The sequence below is a fragment of the Sceloporus occidentalis genome, unplaced genomic scaffold (assembly GCF_023333645.1).
Source record: "Sceloporus occidentalis isolate IW3139 unplaced genomic scaffold, rSceOcc1.0.p SCAF_82, whole genome shotgun sequence".
NCBI lineage: Eukaryota > Metazoa > Chordata > Lepidosauria > Squamata > Phrynosomatidae > Sceloporus > Sceloporus occidentalis.
Window position 1 is genome coordinate 3,890,790 of NW_028317062.1, and position 20,734 is coordinate 3,911,523.

Sequence of the window (20,734 nt, forward strand, 5' to 3'; positions counted from 1 at the left end):
TCATGACACTAGCCAGGAAGCGAACTGGCATCGAAGAGACACTGGCACCACCACCAGCAGCAGCAGCAGCAGAATTGGGAAAGGCGAATGAGTGGGCAATTGGCGACCCACTCACCTGTTTCACCCCAGAGCAAAGCATCCAAACACTGTCAGTCCTTGGCGTTTGGGAGCGGACTTCCAGAGCTCAGACACAAGGCCCTAGCGTAAGCTGGCTACATTGGCGGAGGTAGCAGGCGTTGCCACACCGCAGCAAGTGCAACCAGGGGGGAGAAACTGCCCTTACCATAAGGGACATTTGAGGCATGACACTAGCCAGGAAGCGAACTGGCAGAGAAGAGACACTGGCACCACCACCAGCAGCAGCAGCAGCAGCATTGGAAAAGGCGAATGAGTGGGCAATTGACGACCCGCTCACCTGTTTCACCCCAGGGCAAAGCATCCAAAAACTGTCAGTCCTTGGCGTTTGGGAGCGGACTTCCAGAACTCAGACACAAGGCCCTAGCGTAAGCTGGCTACACCGGCGGAGGTAGCAGGCGTTGCCACACCGCAACAAGTGCAACCAGGGGGGAGAAACTACCCTTACCATCAGGGACATTCGAGGCATGACACTAGCCAGGAAGCGAACTGGCATTGAAGAGAGACACTGGCACCACCACCAGCAGCAGCAGAATTGGGAAAGGCGAATGAGTGGGCAATTGACGACCCGCTCACCTGTTTCACCCCAGGGCAAAGCATCCAAGCACTGTCAGTCCTTGGCGTTTGGGAGCAGACCTACAGAACTCAGACACAAGGCCCTAGCATAAGCTAGCTACACCGGCGGAGGTAGCAGGCGTTGCCACACCGCAGCAAGTGCAACCAGGGGGGAGAAACTACCCTTTCCATTAGGGACATCTGAGGCATGATTTCAGCCAGGAAGCGAACTGGCAAAAGATACTGGCACCACCACCAGCAGCAGCGTTGGAAACGGAAAAAGGTGAATGAGTGGGCAATTGACGACCCACTCACCTGTTTCACCCCAGGGCAAAGCATCCAAAGACTGTCAGTCCTAGGCGTTTGGGAGCGGACTTACAGAGCTCAGACACTAGGCCCTAGCGTAAATTGGCTACACCAGCGGAGGTAGCAGGCATTGCCACACCGCAGCAAGTGCAACCAGGGGGAGAAACTACCTTAAACATTAGAGAGAAAAAATTTAACTTTCCAAGCTAAGAGCTGGGTAACCCAATTTGGGCAGATTGAATTTAAGAAAGGCAATCTGCTCCATCAGATGAGGTGCCATGCGTGAGCGCTGTGGACTCAGTATGTTTCCAGTCATAGAAAACACGCGCTCACTTTGAACAGTGGTTGGCGGACATGATAGAAGCTGCTGCGCAACCCATGAGAGTGCAGGCCACACACTCTTCTTTTCATCCCAGTAGCTAAGAGGATCAACATTAGGAGCAGAAGGAACTTCACAGAGGTAAAGTTTGACCATTTCAGCAGCACTACTCTCCTTTCTGCTGCTAGCTCTGTCAGATGGTCCAACTATACTGCCAAGTGCCTCTTCCCAAAACGCAGCTGCTCCACTCAGCTGTGTTGTGCTGCTTGTGGCACTGCTGCTGATGCTGCTGCTAGGGGTAGCAGACCACATCATCTCTTCCTCCTCCTGCACCTCACCCTCCTCGGACAGCATTCCCATTTTACGCTGCCAGTCACGCACCTTGTTGACCAATTGCTCCCGGTAGCTACTGAGAACATTGAATTTCAAAGCTAGCTTTCCCTTAATTCTTGGATCACAAAGGCACGCTAGCATCATTTCGGGACTCTCTTCCATTCGCTTGCGAAGGTGTACTTTTAGCAGATCCTTCAGCTTCCTGACTATGGCTGCTACGTCAGGATGTAGAGTGCCACCTTGAACAGCCTCACGGTTTCCAAGGAACACATCCATCTTGCTGCCTAGATGGGAGAACACTGGGATTACCTGGGCCAGACTGGCAGTGTTTGAGCTTAAATTTTCTGTGGCATCCCTGAATGGTTTAAGGACTGCCACTAGCTGGGCGATCACTGTCCAATCCTCCCTATTCAATGGAGCTGCTCCAAAATCCTCTCTAGCATGTCTAACGTGGAGTTCCACCGTGTACTGACATCCTGGCGTAGGCAGTGTACGGGAAGACCTGACCTCTCTTGCTCTTCCCTCAAAAGTTGGCTAGCCTTAACACTATGGTGAAAGTGCCCAGCGATCTTTCTGCAGCGGGACAGAACTACTGCTGCCACATTAGTTCCTTCTGACATTGCTGCCTTCACTACAAGATGGATGATGTGGGCTGCACAGCGCACACCAACAATATGACCATCTCGCAGCGCTTTCACCATATTGGCACCTCCGTCAGTTACCACAAAACCAACTTCAACATTGGTGCCCGCCTCTGCTCCCACCCAAAGGCTAAACATTTTCCTAATCGCATGCAGAATATTTTGGGAAGTGTGCTTTTCATCCATCACTTCTGCATGGAGAAGGAATGATCGGTAGCCTGCTGCAGCAACTTCCTTAGACACACCGGGCTGCCACCAGTGTGCTGTCAAAGAAAGAAAGGCATGCTGGGCGCTAGGTGCACTCCACAAATCTGTAGTGAAATGAACACACTGACCAGCAGCCTTGGAAAGCTCCTCTTTCACTGCTGCAACACAGGACCGATACAGCGAGGGGACAATGTTCCTGCTGAAAGTGGAACGTGACGGAACTGTGTATTGTGGAGCCACAGCCGCCATCAATTGTTTGAAAGGCTCCCCTTCAATCATGGAGAAGGATGCCCCTCCAACAGCAATGAACTGACCAATAAGTCGCGTTACTTTATTGGCCTGCTGTTTGGGCATCGTTCTCTTGGAGTGGAATGCCCCAAATTCTTCCAGGGTGGGCTGGGCATGCAGTGCTCCAACCTGCCTTGGTCTCTGGCTGCCAGCACTAGTTGCTGCTGCTGCTGCTGCTGCTATTGGCTCAGAAGAAGAAGCTGTTGGGGTTTTTCCACGGCCACCAGCTATGCTGCCTGCACTAAGTTTTACCTCTGCATCTTTCCCCAATAGCACAGCGTTGTGTTGAGTGCTGAGGTGATGCTTCATGCTAGCACTGGTAAAATGGCCAGACACTTTCCCTCTGCTTATTAGCTTCCCACAATGTTTGCACTTTCCATAGCGCCCTTCTTCAACATTTTCAAAGTGCTCCCAAATTGGGGCGCGCATAGCCTTGGAGTGTGCCTTGGGTGCTGCTCTTACTGCTCGGGGTGGATGAACAGAGGCAGAACTAGTGGTGGTGGGACTGGTGGTAACAGTACTGGCCATAGTGGGACTGCTAATTGCTTTAGATTTGCTAGGTTTTGCTGCTGCTGCTGGTGGTGGTGATGGTGATGATCGTAGCGGAGAAGGTGGAGGCTCAGGGGAAAATTGTGCACTAGTCATTTGGACACTGCTCCCTGAGGAATCTGATTCCTGACCACTCATCTCCTCTACTTCCTCTGGCTCATAGTCTAGCTCTTCATTAGCCAGATCGAATGGAATTCCTGCTAGGCTGGAGCTAAGACTGATATCGTCGTGAGACTCGTGACTAGTAGTAGTGCGAGCAGGAAGAATAGACTCTGCACTTGGCCTCTCAGTCTCAGGCTCCTCTGCTACCTCGCTAGGTGGAGTTCCACTATGTGTAGCCCTCTCTCTAACTGTCTTTACAAAAATTTTGTAAGGACTTGGTGGCTTGCTAGAGGTACTAGGAGGACATGGCGTGGCGGTACCAGTGGGAACAGTAGGCGCAGCACTAGTGGTGGTAGAGGCGGGGGTGGTGGTGGTGGTGGTTTTCCCTACAAAGGAATGAGATCGCTTTGGTTTGGGACCCCTCTGAGTCTTGCTGCTAATTTGGCTCTGCTTGGTACCTTGCATGCTGCTGGTGGATGGGGAAGATGCTGCTTGGGGCAAAAGGCACTTCTTTTTAGTCACTGGGCTGGTAATACTTGTGCTACCCTTTAACTTTGAACGTGCTTCTGGTGCTTTAGGCTTTCCGTAAAAAACCATAGAGCTTGTGGGCCTAGCCGCACTACTACTGCCTGCTTTTGGTGCCTTTCCTTTACTTGATGATCCTTCAAGCAATGCTTCCCCAAATGATAAGCGAGAGCTTGGCCTACTTGGCCGACTAGACTGACGCAAAGGCTGCATCTTAGAGCTGGTGGTGGTGCTGGTGGTGGTGCTGGTGGTGGTGGTGGTGGTGGTAGATGGAGCTTGTCCCTCCTTAGTCCCAAAAGGAGGATCCATTTCAAATTTTGTGTTGTGTGTGTAGTGTAGTGTAGTGTAGTGTAGTGTAGTGTTTAAAAAACTATAAAAAAAAAAATAAAAAAATAAAAATAAAAAAAAGGAAAAACGAATTAAAGACAAAAAAATTAGAGGAAGTTCTCTTCAGTGCTACTGCTTAAAAAGTAAAACTATGCACTACTGCACTGTGCTGTGTGCAATCTGCCAAAATCCTAAAGTTATTGAAATTATTAACTCAAGATTAACTATTTAATAACTAGCAGTATTTTATTTTTAATTTGAATTTACACGGGCCTAAGAGCTTAGCCTACCACTATGCTAGCCTAAAGCTATATTTCCTTACTATAAGTCTACCTCTAGGCAGACGCTCTCAAACCCACTAAGCTAAAGTGAGGTTAAATCAGATTCAGTATATGATTTATTAATTAATATTAAGTTATATAATATTAATAGATTAGAACTAATTTACTTATATATTATGTATTATAGATAGAAGAATATAGATTATGAATTAGAATTTAGAATTAGAATTACTTATATTATAGATTATGAATTAGAATATTATTATTTATAATATATTATAGATTAAGATTAAAGAAGATTAGAATTATTTTAGTACTACAGCTAGTAGCTTGAAGCTTTGCTTAGTACAGCTCGTCACAGTCAATTTTTCTTGAAAAGAATTAGAAATAAAATAAAATGTCACAGCAAAACAGTTATCTTCACTGCTTGCTGCACTCACTAGCCCAACAAGTTCACTTCACTGATGGACTGAGGTGAGCAAAACACTAAGGGTACTTTTAATAAAATTGAAATAAAATGTAAAATAAATGAGAAAATCTTTGCAAAACAGTTAACGTCACTGCTTGCTGATCAAAAAAAAACACAGCACTTATGCGGCTGCACTCACTAGCCCAACAAGTTCACTTCACTGATGGACTGAGGTGAGCAAAACAAATGAAATAAAATGAAAGATTAATTAAGAAAAATTGACTTGGTCTCTTACTGTTGCTAAAACAAAGCACAAACTATAGAGCTGCAGCACCAGTACTAATAAGATTAGCTGAACTATACGCTAGTAGTAATTAATTAATATTATTACTTTTATTTATAGCTAATTTAATTAACTATTAAGATAAGAAAGAATTAGAGAATTATTGATATTACTGATTTTAGATTAGACACTAGTAGATGTTCTGAATGTCTACAGTACACTCTACACTAGTATACTATTACTAACTATAACTGACAAATATATATATAATTTTATAATGAATTCAATTATTAATTATATTAATTAATATTACTGATTTTAAATTAGACACTAGTAGATGAATGTCTACAGTACACTCTACACTAGTATACTATAGTATATATATATATATATGACTGACAAATATATATATATATATATAATATTATAATGAACTATTAAATTATAGATTCTATTAAATTGTAATTTATAAATTCTATTTAATTTATTTAAGCAGGACAGGCAATAGGCACTAGTGCCAGCCCAGGGCAAGGGCACCCCAGTGCCACTGAGGCACTGGGTGCACTGTCAACTCAACAGCACTTACACTAAAGTTGATGACAAATTAATTTTAAAAAAATTAAATTAATCAAATTATTATTATTAAATATATTAATTAAGTAGCACTGAAGTGAGGATGAAGTACACAGTGAGAAATGGCAGGCTAAGGCTTACCAGTCTCACACAGAACAGAACAATCTCTCTCTGTAACGCTCGGATGCAGCACAGCAGTGTTGCCAAAGCAGTCACAGCGAAAAATGAATGGATCTCTCAGGCAAGCTCTGGTCTTATAAAGGCGCCTTCAGAATTAAAAAAACAGCAGCACAGGCATTGGACGAGACCCTTAGCGTTACGTCACAAGAGTGAGCTGATTGGACAGACGAGGATCAGCTCACTCCTGTTTGAAATTTTGGCGGTTGCGCGGCAAAAACGAAGACGATCACGAAGAATCTTCGAATCTTCGTGATTGTGAGTCTTCGTCTTCGCCTACGGTTTGCCGGCACTGTATTCTGTTCTACGTTCCTTCGGAACGAACAAAAAAACGGCCTCTTCGTGCTCGTTTTCATGTTCGCCCGAAGACGAATGCACAAGTCTAGTAGTTATGCCTTGAAACCCCTGGGATGTAAATCTAGTCCCAAACACTAATGTTCTTTTCTTTATAACAACTGAAGATCAAGGTCACAACGGGCAAATCATTGTAATCGTTGGCTTAGGGTATTAAATAAAAAAGGTTTTGCATGAATTTCTCAAGGTGAGAATGATAATTTACAGCAGCAGTGTACTCACTTGGTCTGGATGTGGAAGCTGTTTGTTGTTCCTGTATGTTCAAAGTCATGGATGGCAGCAGCAAAAATGATAGCCAAAATTTCAATTTCATTTAGGCAGTGCTGCATTAGAGAAAAGAGAACAAAAAAGAGAAGGTAGTGAGTGCAAGGAGCCACCAGAGGGCGCAATAATATAGAGTAACTCCAGCAAAAAAAAAAGTAATTTCAATTTACATTTTTTGAGATTTATTCCAATTCAGTAGCTAGGAGTCTTTATGCAGGCTTTAAATATGTTCGAATTTAATATTAGCTCTTCTTTCTTTATTATAACAATGCCAAGATATTTAATTAAAGCTATATTCCAAAGTTAGTATCACTGTTATAAGCTCCTGCGCAACAAAGAGAGAATTTCTGCTCAAAATCCTCCAGAATCCACATCTTACGATCTGTATGTCTGCTCACAGTGTATTAGACATGTGTCATTTTACGATCAGACAAGACATTTTTGGTGATACCTAATCTCCGGGGTCTATTGTTTAAAAAAGAATAATATGGCTGACATGCTATGAAAGCTGAGATTTTAATCGAATACTATTTTCTAACCCGGATTCAGAAGGGAAGCTGCAGAAGGGAATTATAAGATAAAACTGGTTTGTGACAAGACGGATGGAAAAAAACCCTACATGGAAAGCACATCAGACACATTTGCTAAAAGACACATCCATAGCCATTTACATAATTTATAGCTATAAACTTCATTACAGAGAGTGCCATTTATTACAGAAAATGAAGGTACGCAGCTGCTGGTATAACACAGATTAAGCCATTTTATCCTGCCTTTAATTAAGCAATAAAACAAAAGTCAGATTTACAAACTGATGCATTTTCATGATCACTTACAGAAATGAAAAACTATTAAATATTTTACCCAACAGTGGAATTTTCTAGTGGCACAGTTTTTAATATGTATTGTTTTGGGTTAGTTTCATAAACATATTATAAGAATGCCTTTTATGGAGAATTAAATTTGAAGTAGAACATTCCAGATTATGCCTGGTTCTAAATCTTATATCTATTAAAGACATATGAATCATGGTTTGGAGCCAATCACATGCCACATTTGGAGCTGGGCTTTTATTAATGAGTGTATACGTGCCTCTGCTATTTCGTAAATTAATACATTTTCTGGCATATATTTAATTTTACGTGGGGTTTTGATATGGTTATAACTGTCTCTCTTTTAATCACTATTGCAACGATACGGTTTTTCATCTCCCTGCATATTGGCAAAATTTGCCGCAAACTATTAACGCTTATTGCAGTAAAATGAGAATAAAAAAAGATCTAACTTGGTCTTCAGTGCAGATACATTTAATACTTTCTCTCTTGATTGAAAGTGACATAATTCTGAATAATAAAAATAGAAAAAGGCTCCAGGCACTCAAGGGTTCCATCAGGCAGATTTATTGAAGGAGAAAGACAACAACGTTTCGACCTCACGATGAGGTCTTTATCAAGTTGTGAGGTCGAAACGTTGTTGTCTTTATTATCAAGAGAGAAAGTATTAAATGTATCTGCACTGAAGACCAAGTTAGATCTTTTTTTATTTTGATTTACTGGGGAGCTGGCCCTTCCTGGCACAGCTAAGCACCTGAGTTCCTGTGGGGAGTGTGTGCAGATTTCTGATTTTGTGACTTGATAATTCTGAATAATGACTGGCCTCTATGTGCTTGTAAAAAAAAGGTTTCAAGATTTTGGAGCAGTTCCTTTGAAGGTTACTTCTTAAAGTATCTGGCTAACATTAAATGAGGCATATAACGTTACCGCGGCCATCTGATACAGGGCAATAAACAGGATGTCCATTCCAGGCATGGCGGTCATTTGTGATTGACAATTACTCATAACATGACAACAGTGTTCACCATATCTTTTAAAAAGAATGTCATTTTGTAAATATATGATAATTTTATCCTTGTATCCTTATACTCTGGTATGTGCTTTAATGCCATGATAGTAGTGAAGGACACATCCCCCGGAGTGTGTAGGATCAACCTTTGGGAACTGGCAATGAACAATAGAAATACATTTACCACCATGCCTGTCCTCAGTAGAAAGCAGTGGACAGTCTGTGTCACGTCAGCTGCATGGATCTGGTTATGATAAGGGTTTTTGTACTTTCCATAACCGCTCTCCAGAGAATCCAGAAAGCTCATCAGAAATGCCACCGGGATCTATTGGAAATGAGAAAAGTAGAAACAATGTGGTTATATGTGTAAATATGGTTTAAATAAACATTTGTGAGGAAAAGGACCAGTGAACGGAGTAAACCAGTATTGTTAGTAGACTTCAATATATCTTTTTCAGAAGCATTTTGAGTGTGTGTGTTTAATGAATAACTGACGAGTAATGTCAGCAATATATACATACATTAGTGGGGGTATAATTTATCCAAATCACATTAAATGAAGACATCATAACTTCTGGAAGTACCTCACAGGAAACTATCATATCTGATCATTTGCATCTAACTATATCTAGTTTTGAAGAACAGTCAAGCAAAGTCTGTTGGGTTCCCAAACCCAATAGGATGTTTATGATGACAGACAATACATTTGTCAACATACGTGAGAGATAACCCACAACTTGAGTTTCAAGATCTATTGTGTTCCTTGGCATATTCTATATACTTTGCATATGGTAATTCTAATAATGTAGCCATGAATTAATAACTAAAGTATTCTGCACACAAATTTGACTTCAGTACATTATAAGAAAACTTCTAAATGGAGAAAATTACCAGTGCAAGGAACCATGGAGGTTCTTTAAGCCAACCACCATTTACTGCTACTGTAGTTTTCACAGCAAAATAGTTGACGCTAAATCTAAACAATGTGTAAGTATGACATTTAATTGCGAACAGGACAAAAAGATATATTTTAGGTAAAGTACCTTAAAGCGGCTGTTCAGATTGTGTCGCGTCAGGAGTTCAAAAACAATAGTTTTCAAGGCATGATCTTCACTCACTCTGTTCAATACAAATACATCAAAGTCCCACAGGTCCAGGTGCTACATAAGAAAGTGAGAAGGGAGACACACTAAGGAATGTTGGGGAAACAAAGCATTTTTAACCTTTTCTTTAGCAGTCCTTCCCACCTACTGCATAGTGACCTCAGTTACATGTGTTTTTGTGGCTATTTTCCTACTCTCTGCCAAATTTACTGCAGACGGGTCCAAATCCTTGCCACTGGTGTCGTTCATCGGTAATTTATAAGCTACGAATTTACAACAAAGAAGCTAAAGGTGGAAGTTAATTCCTGTATTAAACCCAAATCAAATAATCATATATAGCCAAGAGGATAACTTAATTTAAACCATATAAAATAAATAACATACTTGTAATACTTGTTTTTGGCCTTTAATGTAGTCTTCAATGGGGAGGTCATAAACAAATCAAAGTACACACTTTGAGAAATGTATCATTATTTTTGCGTCAGCTTTCAATATATTTCATTATATTTTCATTATAAATGTAATACTGATAAGTGATTGGCAATGAAGTATTTCATTTTGATAATGAAGTATACTCACAAATCCAGGACTAAGAGTCTCTGGGGCCCCCGTCACATGGCTTACACTCCCCCAAATAAACATATACGCACATGTTTGCTTAATTACACTTACCAGGTTCCTGGCTTCACTTCTCATAGCATATAGTGCTGCTGTGATAATAATGGGGGGTCAAATTAAGTGTCTTCGCTGAACTCCCATCTCATGGCTACTGCTTCAATAGCGTAATGCGGCCAGCTGGACTATCCATTACAGCACTCAGGGTACCCAGAGGTTGAGGCTCTCTAGGCCCATGCCTAGTACGCCTTGTGGAAGATCTAATAATGTCACTATTTATTATGAAGGGACAGTAAGTAAGCTTCTGTCCATAGAAGGGCTGAGCTGGCCCTGCATAATGTATAATTAATGTCGTCAAACTGTTTTATACAGGAAAACTTGTCTCTTTGTACGAGAGGAGTTCCCTGGGAGTTGCCATTCGTAATGCTTACTAAAGTCAATGAGGCAAAATATTCAACCCAGAATACTTCCATTACTCACAGCAGGAGTGCCCATACAGAAAGTGGAAAAGGAGTAATCTACGTTAACTCTTGAGGCCTACCTCATATAAATCCCTGAACCTGGGAATTCATTGTTCATGCAAGGCACAGAATTAACTGGATATGCAAATATAGTTACATTCTGTGTCTGTCCATTATTATAGTGTTTGAAGAATGACGTTTAGTTTACATTAGTAGTGATAACATTAATTGCAAAATTATTTGTAAACCAAGTGGTAGAAAACTTACTGATCCATGGCAGTTATGTTCAGATTCTGAACATATTCCAAAAAAAGTCCAGTCAAACCACTTATAGTTAATTTTAATTCATGTTTTAAGTCTTTTAAGTAGACATAGTACTGTTAAGATATGAACTATGATCTTAATTGGTTCATATCTTAATTGGTTTTTATTCTACATACACAAATACTTTTTAATTGAATTAAGTGGCTTGCGATACAGATTCACTGCAGTTTAAGCCTTGAGATTTACCTGTTTGGTATGTTATACATTTTAAGTTCCTACCAATATTCCATCAATATTGTAAAAATCTGTCAAGTTATTTGTCCAATACTTTAAGTGTTTTCAAAGTGACTTTCTCATTGCATATTTATTGACATAAATCTTCTGTATAATTTGAATAAATTATAATTATGGTACTTTTGGTACCAACAGTTCATCGATAGAATGGTTAGAATGTATTGCCTGTGTTCTATATGCCATATTAGATCATAATTTTTGTATATTGAGTTAATCTTTCATATTTTCATTAGTGTTTCTTAAATATACAAGAATACATGTGATAAAGGGCTGGAATCCTGGGAATTGCAGGTGCTATATACCGGTATATATATATATATATATATATATATATATATATATATATTATATATTAAGAGCAATTTACATGCAAGGTGTAAAGGTGGTCTCATCTCCATAGCAACTGAAGATATTCCCTTGACTATTGTTTCAGAATTGCCCTTTTAATATGTGTTCTACTGTCTATGACACAGCAAAGAGTTATTACCGTACCTTTAAACTATTTACGACAGCTGCAGAGTAATTGGGTCCCACTGCTGTGTATGTTCTTCGAAACATTCTGGAGAAAGGGAGAGAGACAAATACATTATTTAAGTATTTTGATTTGTTTCTTTGTAACAAACAAGCCAACTGTACAAAGCCAAGCACAGAAAGCTAGATCGAAGCATCATGCAAAGCACAGTGGGTTTCAATAGGGCAAAAGCTTTTTGCTGTTCAACAGTACATTTCCGTGCAGCCTCAAGAGGAAAATTGAGTAAGTATTAAGTGCTTAAAGTTGTATTTTACTTTCTCAACTCTAGGATCTCCTGCATAACCCTTCTTACTAGAGGCAGGGCAATGATGCGTGAGAGAGAGAAGACTCCTGAACAGTGATTCTTGAGAGTTTTTTCCTGATGCTGGCTGTGTAGCCACAGCCATGTACTGGTGCCGTTTACTTGATCACAGTCTTGTTTTAATTACTGAGGATACACATACATGCAAGCACTGTCCATTACAAGTCTACACACAGGCTGTACCATCAGACCCATTTGGTCCATCTAGTCTGGCCATTTTCCTACTCCCCCTTTAAAGAGCATCTGTTCCTGTCGCAGGTTTTAACCCCTTAAGGACCGGGCTCATTTTTCGTTTTGTACCCTGTGGGACCGAGGCTGTTTTGACACTTTTGTGGTGCTTGTGTTCAGCTGTAATTTTCTCCTCACCCATTTAGTGTACCCACATAAGTTATATATTGTTTTTTTCAGGACAAGATGGGCTTTCTTCAGATACCATTATTTTGATCGTATCATCTTATTTACTATAAAAAAAATTAAAAAAACATGGTGAAAAATTTAAAAAAAAACACATTTTATGACTTTTATTTGAAAAATCTTTTACTCACCTAAAAAAGCAAGTAAAAAAACTAGCTAAATAGATTCTACTACTTGTCCTGAGTTTAGAAATACCCAATGTTTTTATGTTTTTTTGCTGTTTTTTGTAAGTTATAGGGCAATAAGTACAAGCAGCGTTTTATGATTTCCAAATCTTTTTTAACAAATCTGGTCAGTCTGCCTCCATCTCCTCTTTGGAACATCTTTGAAGCCGGTTAACTCAATTTAACCCATTCAAACCATATATTTTTGAAAACTAGACACCCCAGGGTATTCCAAATGCTGTTATTTTAACCCTTTCCATGCACCAATTATAGAACTACACTTTGTCAAACTTTGTAATAGTAATTTTTTTTATTTTTTTTCCACACAAATTGTACTTTAGTTATAGATATACAGGTCCTGGTATATGCCACTGTCAAACAACACGCCAATGTGTGTTCAGGAACATCTCCTGAGTGCAGTGATACCCGACATGCATGGGTTTGTCGGGTTGTTTCAGATTTAAAATGCCACATTTGGGAAGTGCGCTTTTTTTCTCCATTTTGGTCAGTCTGTACCTATGCCCTATCTTTGAGCTAGGCCACTCCAATTTACCCCATCAGCCATTTTTTTTATATATTAGACACCCCTTGGGTATTTGAAGTGCTTTTATTTTAACTCTTTGTTGAGATTTTTGAGAAATTTTAGCACTTGCTCAAAATAATAAAATTTATTTTTTAATTTTATTTTATTTTTTTAATACTTTTTTTATATTTTTTTTTACACATTTTGCTGGTACTGGATGGTTCATCTAGTGACATCACTGCATAATTATTTTTAAATGTTAGCACATTTTTTTTTTATTTTTTTTTCCATTTTTTATTTATTTTTATTTTTTTTGAATATTTTACTAATCACATAGTGATTAGAAAGCTGGGCTCCATTGACTTGCATGGTTGAATGCAGTACCTGTATTCAACCAGCAAGTGGAGCCAGTTCTCTAGAGGGTCTGGAGACCCTCTAGCGAACTTTTTCGTCTTTATTGTTTTATTTCCCGGGCCGCCGCCATCTTGCTTGATGGCGAAGATCACCGGCAGCGGCGGCTGTGACCGCTCTCCGGAGCGGTCACAGCCCACCCAGAGGTAAGTGTTTGGTGTCGCTGGATGCCTCCTGATCGAGGCATTCCAGCGACACCATTTAAGTTTAGGAGGCGATCGTTGATCGCCTCCTAAACGCTTTTAAAACGGGCGTCCGCCGCCATACAATGTATGGCGGCTGTTGACGCCCCGGGGAGGGGCCATACATGGCCCCCGATGCCGATCTCGGCCTTGCTGAATGCCTCGAATTGCAGCAAGGCCGTTTAAGCGAAGAAAGTGATCCTTGATCACTTTCTAAGCTTATTTAATTTTTTGACGGTTCAGGACCGTCAAAGGTCATTTAGTGACCTTCTTGTTATGACGGTCCTGAACCGGCAAAGGTCGCGAAGGGGTTAATATAACTAAAACTATCTAGCTTGCGGTTCTTGTTTTGGCAATTAATCGATGTGGGGCACCTTGGTCATCTCAAACCTGCCAGGACACTTCATTGTATTGCCGGCTGGGGTACAAGGGGAATTAGTACTTCTCTAGTTCTCAAGTCAATTGATTTATCAAATAATCAGAGACATTCACACGATGTATGAGTGACTATCCACTCCAGTTCACAATATACTATATACTAAAGGCAAAACCTACAAAAATATACTTTGACAACACCTATTATCTGTCCCATTTTCCAAATCAAATATTTGTGCCCTACTGTTAAGTTGCTGATTGTTAGTGGGTTAGGCAGCCTTAGTAATTGTGGCATGAGGGCAAGAGTGATAGCTTTAGTGCAGGACATTGATTCATACTTTTTGTCTGTGAAGAACAAACTTGTCCAGATTGCTTTCATATCACACCAATTAGAATTAAAGACAGCTGTGATTAATATTTATCTAAACAGTAGAAAACAGTTCAACATAACAATGAAAACATATTCTGCATTCCAGTTAAATAAATAATTTGGTTTTACCAATCCCCATAGAGAATAAAATAATGAAATATTTATGTATCAGTACTAATTAATTGAGCTTGTGTGCTTTTGTGACAATTACCGAGTTGAGTACATGCTACATCGAAGTGTCGAGAGTAAAATTCTATGCTTATGTTAAGATGCTGTTTTAATCAGAATTTCATAGATCGGTAGTATTATCCATTAAGTGGGTACAACTTAAAACTTAAGCTCTACTGCTCTAACTGCCTAAATTATTTTTTTGGTTCCGTATTTTTTTTTCATTCTGTATCACCATTATAATGGAAAATGGTATAACAGATAAAACATAAAACTCAGGTACCTTTCCACGAAGATCCCTGCCTGCACGGCATGCACAATGCTCCGGAATCTGGGCTTCTCTTCAGATCGTCGACCGCTTGACCTGGTCTGTTGAGTAAATGTGGACGCCAACCAATCACGGACCTCAGAGGGAACAGCATCAGAGCGGATTTCTGGAAGTTCATCATCTGTGTCCAAAATCTGTCTGTGAAGTAAGAACGCAAATATAATACTGTGATCTGCCAAGAAAAGAACAAATCACAACTTTGCGTCTACAACACATCTAACTACTGATGTAGTTTAATGCGGAAAAAAGAGGCCATTCAGTGCATGTATCACCATACATGGTCTATAAGGATGGTCTGTTTACCCCTTGTGGGAAAATACTGATATTTTACACATCGCATTTAGGATATCTCCTGCTGTTTCTAACATCCTGAGTTATGGAAATCTGTACTCATACTTTCTGTTATTGAGATTAGCTTAAAGAGACTCACCTTGTCTCATCGATGTACACTGCTTCCAATAGCGAGGCTGTGTACTCCAAGTTTTTTTTCAGTTCTACAATATTGACCTCTCCATTTTCAAGTTGCTTCACCATGAACTTCAGACTACAAAAAAGGAAGGACATGCAAGATAATTACAATGACTGGAAGTGGAAACCTAATTGGCATAGAAGTGTTCCAGCAATTGTCATGTTATGGATTTGACTTCCAAGTCACTTATGCATAGAGGACAAATATATCCAAATTTTGAACAATTACAAATCTGCTGTATATACCATACTATTGTATCGTCAGCCTCATGATCTGATCATCATCATCATTGAACACAAGGTCATTTATTATCGATGTTTTTGTTTGAAGGGCTTCCAAATAACTCGATATCATAGCAAATCAGATAGGAACAGAGTTAAGATCACAATTATTGTCTTTTTTATAATCAAAATAAGATCAGCTGGATAAAATGGCGATTCTAGTGTAAAATTTACAAAGTGGTCCTATTACCATAACAATGAATGAAATACCCTATATTGGAAACTTGTATTGCTTGCTACAGTAATAAGACCACCTTTAATACCTACTACCAGAATTACCTTTGTATGTATATATATATATATATATATATATATGTATATAGTTGAGTTGGGTTAAGTTGAAAGCCAATATGATGATGATGATCTACACCTCATCAAGAAATGTATATTCAAACTTGGTGATCTACTGAATATCAACTACCATGGTAGCAGGAAAATACGCAGTAGAGGATAGCATACGCCACATCTGCCTACACATGATGCACGTTGGCTTATTGCCGTCATTTTGGGTGTAGCGACTCTCGGAGCAAGTGCCGGTACACCACTAATATATTTATGGTGATTGGGCATTCCCTTCCTGTAGGTGTCAATGCTGACACCTCTCAGAAGGTCCCTGGAAGAGAGAAGAGACCCAGGCGAGATCACCTGGAGGAGACGGAGAAACAAAGTTTCTCCTTCTTCCAAACATGGAATGTTGCCAGACAAAAAGTGGGTCATTCTTCAGCAGTGGCGCCTGCTGTGTAGCAGAAAAACGCTTAGTGAAAATGCAAGGAAACTAATATTTTAGTGTCGTTTTTTACAAATTGGCACTAATCAAATGTGAAAAATGTGAATCATGGTTTAACAAACATATGGTAAATGACAAAAATCTCCCATCCTTAAAAAAAATGTAAAAACAAAGAGGTTACTAAATGGGTCTTCATACTCAAAATGAGTGGCTCTAAATGTATGCATTTCATTACAATATATAGGGCATTAGAAGGTCTGTAGACATGGTCAATATAGCCCACACAACGTGGCCATAGCATGATGGTTGCCAAGTGTTACATTCCCCTATTTCAATTAAAGCATTACTTGCAACCTGTTTAAAAAATGTGCCATTTTCTGTTTTATTCACATTCATGAACTTTCTACAAGAAGCCACGTGCAAATATGTTTTAACGTTTGGTTATGATTTCAATTTACCTATCATTAATTGTGGGAAAATTGCATTCTTTTCTTGAGATTATTAATTGAGGTCATCACAGTAAACAGGCAATATGATTAGAAACTAACTGATGTACTTGCACATTTCCCCTATGTATCTGATGGCAAATACAAATGGTAAGCCATAGTACAAGAGGAAAGGCCTTGTTTTTTCAAAACAGCTAAAATGTGACTAAAATAACATTTGTCAAAAAACAACCATTCCCAAAGGTCATTAAAGGTATGCTTTCTTGGATACAGAAACCTTTGGATTTTTGAAGCATTATTATTTATAGTAGTTTAGTAGACAGTGGCTCTGGATAAATGTGACATTTTCCAAACATCGGGATTTATGTCTGCTCTGGGTGAGCAGCCTAACTTCGTCTGGTAGTGGAGTGAGCAAGTAGTAAAACAGAATAGCACAATTACTAGCCTATTTCACCATCTGGCACACTGTGATCAGCACTGTTCTATCTTCTAATTACACCTTAAGCTATCATTAATCACCTGCAATCACCTAATTATATTACACCACTTAACATTTCAATACAAGTGTCAGGACCAAGAGACACTGAAAATAGCAGTCCAGGAATCAATGAGGAGCTACTAGATCCATGAAACCATTTAATACACAATAACTGTTCATCAATCAGTAATTCTAAGGAAATTGATTGGAGAGCAAAAGGTTGTTTTGTGTGTTTTTCCTAAGTTTTTATGTGTCATGGTGTCATGGTAAAACAGATACATCACATTATGGACACCTGACCATCGTATTTATATGAACTTGTTGGACATCCCATTCCAAAAACTGTGGGCTTTAACATGGAGATTCCCTCCCCTTTGTGGCCATAACAGCCTTCACTCTTCTGGGGAGGCTTTTCACAAGGTTTTGGGGTATGTCTGTGGGAATTTCTGCCCATTTAGCCAAAAGAGCATTTGTGAGGTCAGACACTGATGTTGGACAAGCCAGCGTACCAATTTATCCCAAAAGTGTTCCACACTAAGTTCATCAAACGATACTAGGGCAGAAAAGGGCCTTCCTCAAACTGTTCCCACAAAGTTGGACGCATACAAGTACCTAAAATGTCTTTGTATTTGTAGTATGCTGTAGCATTAACATTACCCTTCACTGGACGTAAGGTGCCCTTGAAAAACAGTCCCTTCCCGACCAAGCTTTACAGTGGGCACTATGCATTCTGACAGAAGAATGAATCTGTAGTGTTCATGGTGAACCTCAGTGTGAGATTAAATTTACCCAGTGCCAATGTTCTTTGCTATCAATAAGGATAACTCCTGTTACACTAAGGTAGTAAGGAGAGAAACCCACCTGCAAGTTCAGAGTTCAACAATTTCTGATGATACTACCCTTTTGGTACATCGCCAAATGTGTTTAATATGAAACATAGAAAGTGATACTCTGTTTTAGAGGCAATTATCCATTGCATGTAAGACTTCCTCTTGGTAAATTACCGTAGATATGCTTCAACTGTATAACAAATTAATAATCAAATAATTTGAATACAATATATTTCAATATAGAACTGCCCATAGAGTTCTACTAGCAGGCAACATGTGTATGAGAAGGCTAACATTTGTGATCCATAATACATTTGTGGGTGAATGGGGCTCCCTGACACTTGGTTCCAGTACTAAAGAGAAGGGAATATAGTCACTTGCTCCTATTTTTGATTTTGTGTAATGTTACATTATATAGCAACTTACCTGAACATGGTGAAACTTTATACCCATTATGAATATATACGTTATACCGATTTTGGTACCCCAAACTTTCTGGATACCAGCACACAAATAATTACTTAATAAGAAGCAAAGTTAGCATTCACCTCTGATGAATCATGTAAACCAATTCCTGATTCTGCAAACTACATATGCTTTCAGGATCAAAAGAATTTACTTTCCGTCTGCTCCCCAAGGACATCTTTTGTCAAAAGGAAAGATGTTCTACTTTACCTGCACTTATTTTCCAACCTAAAGCAACCTGGGGCATTGAAAAACCCAGTGAAGGGGAAAATCAAATGCGAAAATGAACTCTCAGGAGGTGTGGAGACCTAGAATTTAATTTATTTTTGTCGGGAAAGGAGGGGAGGTGATTTTCATGGAAATATCTTAAAAAAGCATTTTGTGGAATGCTTGGTGAATTTATCTTGGAAACCTTCCAGTTATAAAACTGATGAAAGAAAACATATATATAAAAGATATTTTTAAAGGGATGGTTTACTGTCCCTGGCATCTGCACTAAAGAAGTCAATGGGAGTCTTTTGTGCGCATGTGCACAAGGTTCTGTCACGCGCGCGGCCGCGGCTCCCTCTCCGGCTGCTACGCCGGCTCGCCGGGCGCCGGCAGCGCCACCTCCGTTCCACACGCGCGTTTACCCGGCTGCTGCGGCTCTTACCTCGGCCACTCACGGTGGTTTCCCTGACGTCGGCGGATCCACCTCCAGTCCTCTCGCGCGTCGTCGCCGCAGTTCCGCCTCTGCCGCTGTCACTCGGGAGGCTTGCGGTCCTGCCTCCTCGGGCACGCACGCCCGCTCACGCTGCAGGCGCGTCGCCGCGTCCTCCACGCGCACACACCGGGAACACGGCGGAGATGCGCCATCTAGTGGTGGTACCAGCCAACGCACCTGATTACAATTTCGGGCGCGACGCACGCTACGGCGCGGCCGATGATGTCAGTGTCTCCTTTTCTATTTAAACCTCATTTGTTTGCCTTGTCTTTGCCCATTCTAAGCGTTATTTAGCTTTGGGTGTGCTATTTCTCGTTCTGCTTTATCTCTGCCTTGTGTACCGACCTTTTGCCTGTTTAAACGACCACGAATCTTCTCTGCCTGCCTACGAACCCGGACCTGTTTACCGTTTTTGCACCTGATCTACCTGCCCTGACCTCGGATTGTTTTTGACCTTGCTGCCTACTGTTGCCCTCGACCTCGGACTGTGTACTGGACTTTCTTTAGCTGTGCTTACCTGCATTGTTGGATCCACCTCGTATACCTGACCGTAACAGGTTCTTAATAAAGCCCCATCCACAGCCTTTACCAAGCCGATGCCAGAGCTGACTGGTGGTAAGTATATAATATGCAAGGAGACGTGCATATGATTATTATTATTTATTGTTTTATATAGCACCATCAAATTCCGTAGCGCTGTACAATGGGTAGACAGGACATAACAAGTAGTATGTAACATAACAAGTTGACTAACAGAGACAACAGGTGAGGAGGGCCCTGCTCAAACGAGTTTACAGTCTAGATATCTATAATCTGGAAGGGCCACTAACACATATTTTCAAATCCTGCATGTTACATTTTAGTATTCAATATACCTAATATGTTTCCTGTAATGTAACACACACATTAATATACAGTGCCCTAGATTTTCAGAAAAAAAGATAAAAAAGTGAGTCCAGAAAATACAGTATAAATGATGATTGCATGATTGTTTCTACCGGTTAGGTTATTAAAGAATGAAAAATAACTGCCAGTTCATCTGTTGTTTTGAAATCATACTTCAATCATGGTCTTTACTTCAAAGAGATAATTACATATTATGTATTTAAAATATATATATGTATATACACCTGTGTGTCTGTAATCTCATGCGCTTTATAGTGTGTCCCTGATAATAAAATAATAAAATGTGGTCACCCTAGTGTAGACTCAACATGTATGTTTTAATTTCTTCATTGTAAAATTTCACTTTAAATATAGAAAAAAAAACCATCATAGTGTATATAAAGTATCATATAGATGATAGCCCCCTATGTATATACACTCAAAAGTAGAGCCTATCACATCTAGGGTCTCAATT

The 20,734-nt window shown here is 40.0% G+C and overlaps 1 protein-coding gene across 1 annotated transcript in view; it reads right to left on the minus strand.

Annotated features, from left to right (window-relative positions):
- Positions 1 to 20,734, minus strand: part of LOC149285282 (dual specificity calcium/calmodulin-dependent 3',5'-cyclic nucleotide phosphodiesterase 1B-like) — a 124,381-nt gene that overhangs the window by 12,297 nt on the left and 91,350 nt on the right. The window contains exons 2-7 of the mRNA XM_089495554.1: positions 15,406 to 15,519; positions 14,931 to 15,113; positions 11,700 to 11,766; positions 9,514 to 9,630; positions 8,655 to 8,795; positions 6,587 to 6,687 (exon numbers count right to left, since the gene is read on the minus strand). Of these exons, the coding sequence (XP_089351680.1) occupies positions 6,587 to 6,687; positions 8,655 to 8,795; positions 9,514 to 9,630; positions 11,700 to 11,766; positions 14,931 to 15,113; positions 15,406 to 15,519 (723 nt within the window). The remainder of the gene's footprint in view (positions 1 to 6,586; positions 6,688 to 8,654; positions 8,796 to 9,513; positions 9,631 to 11,699; positions 11,767 to 14,930; positions 15,114 to 15,405; positions 15,520 to 20,734) is intronic.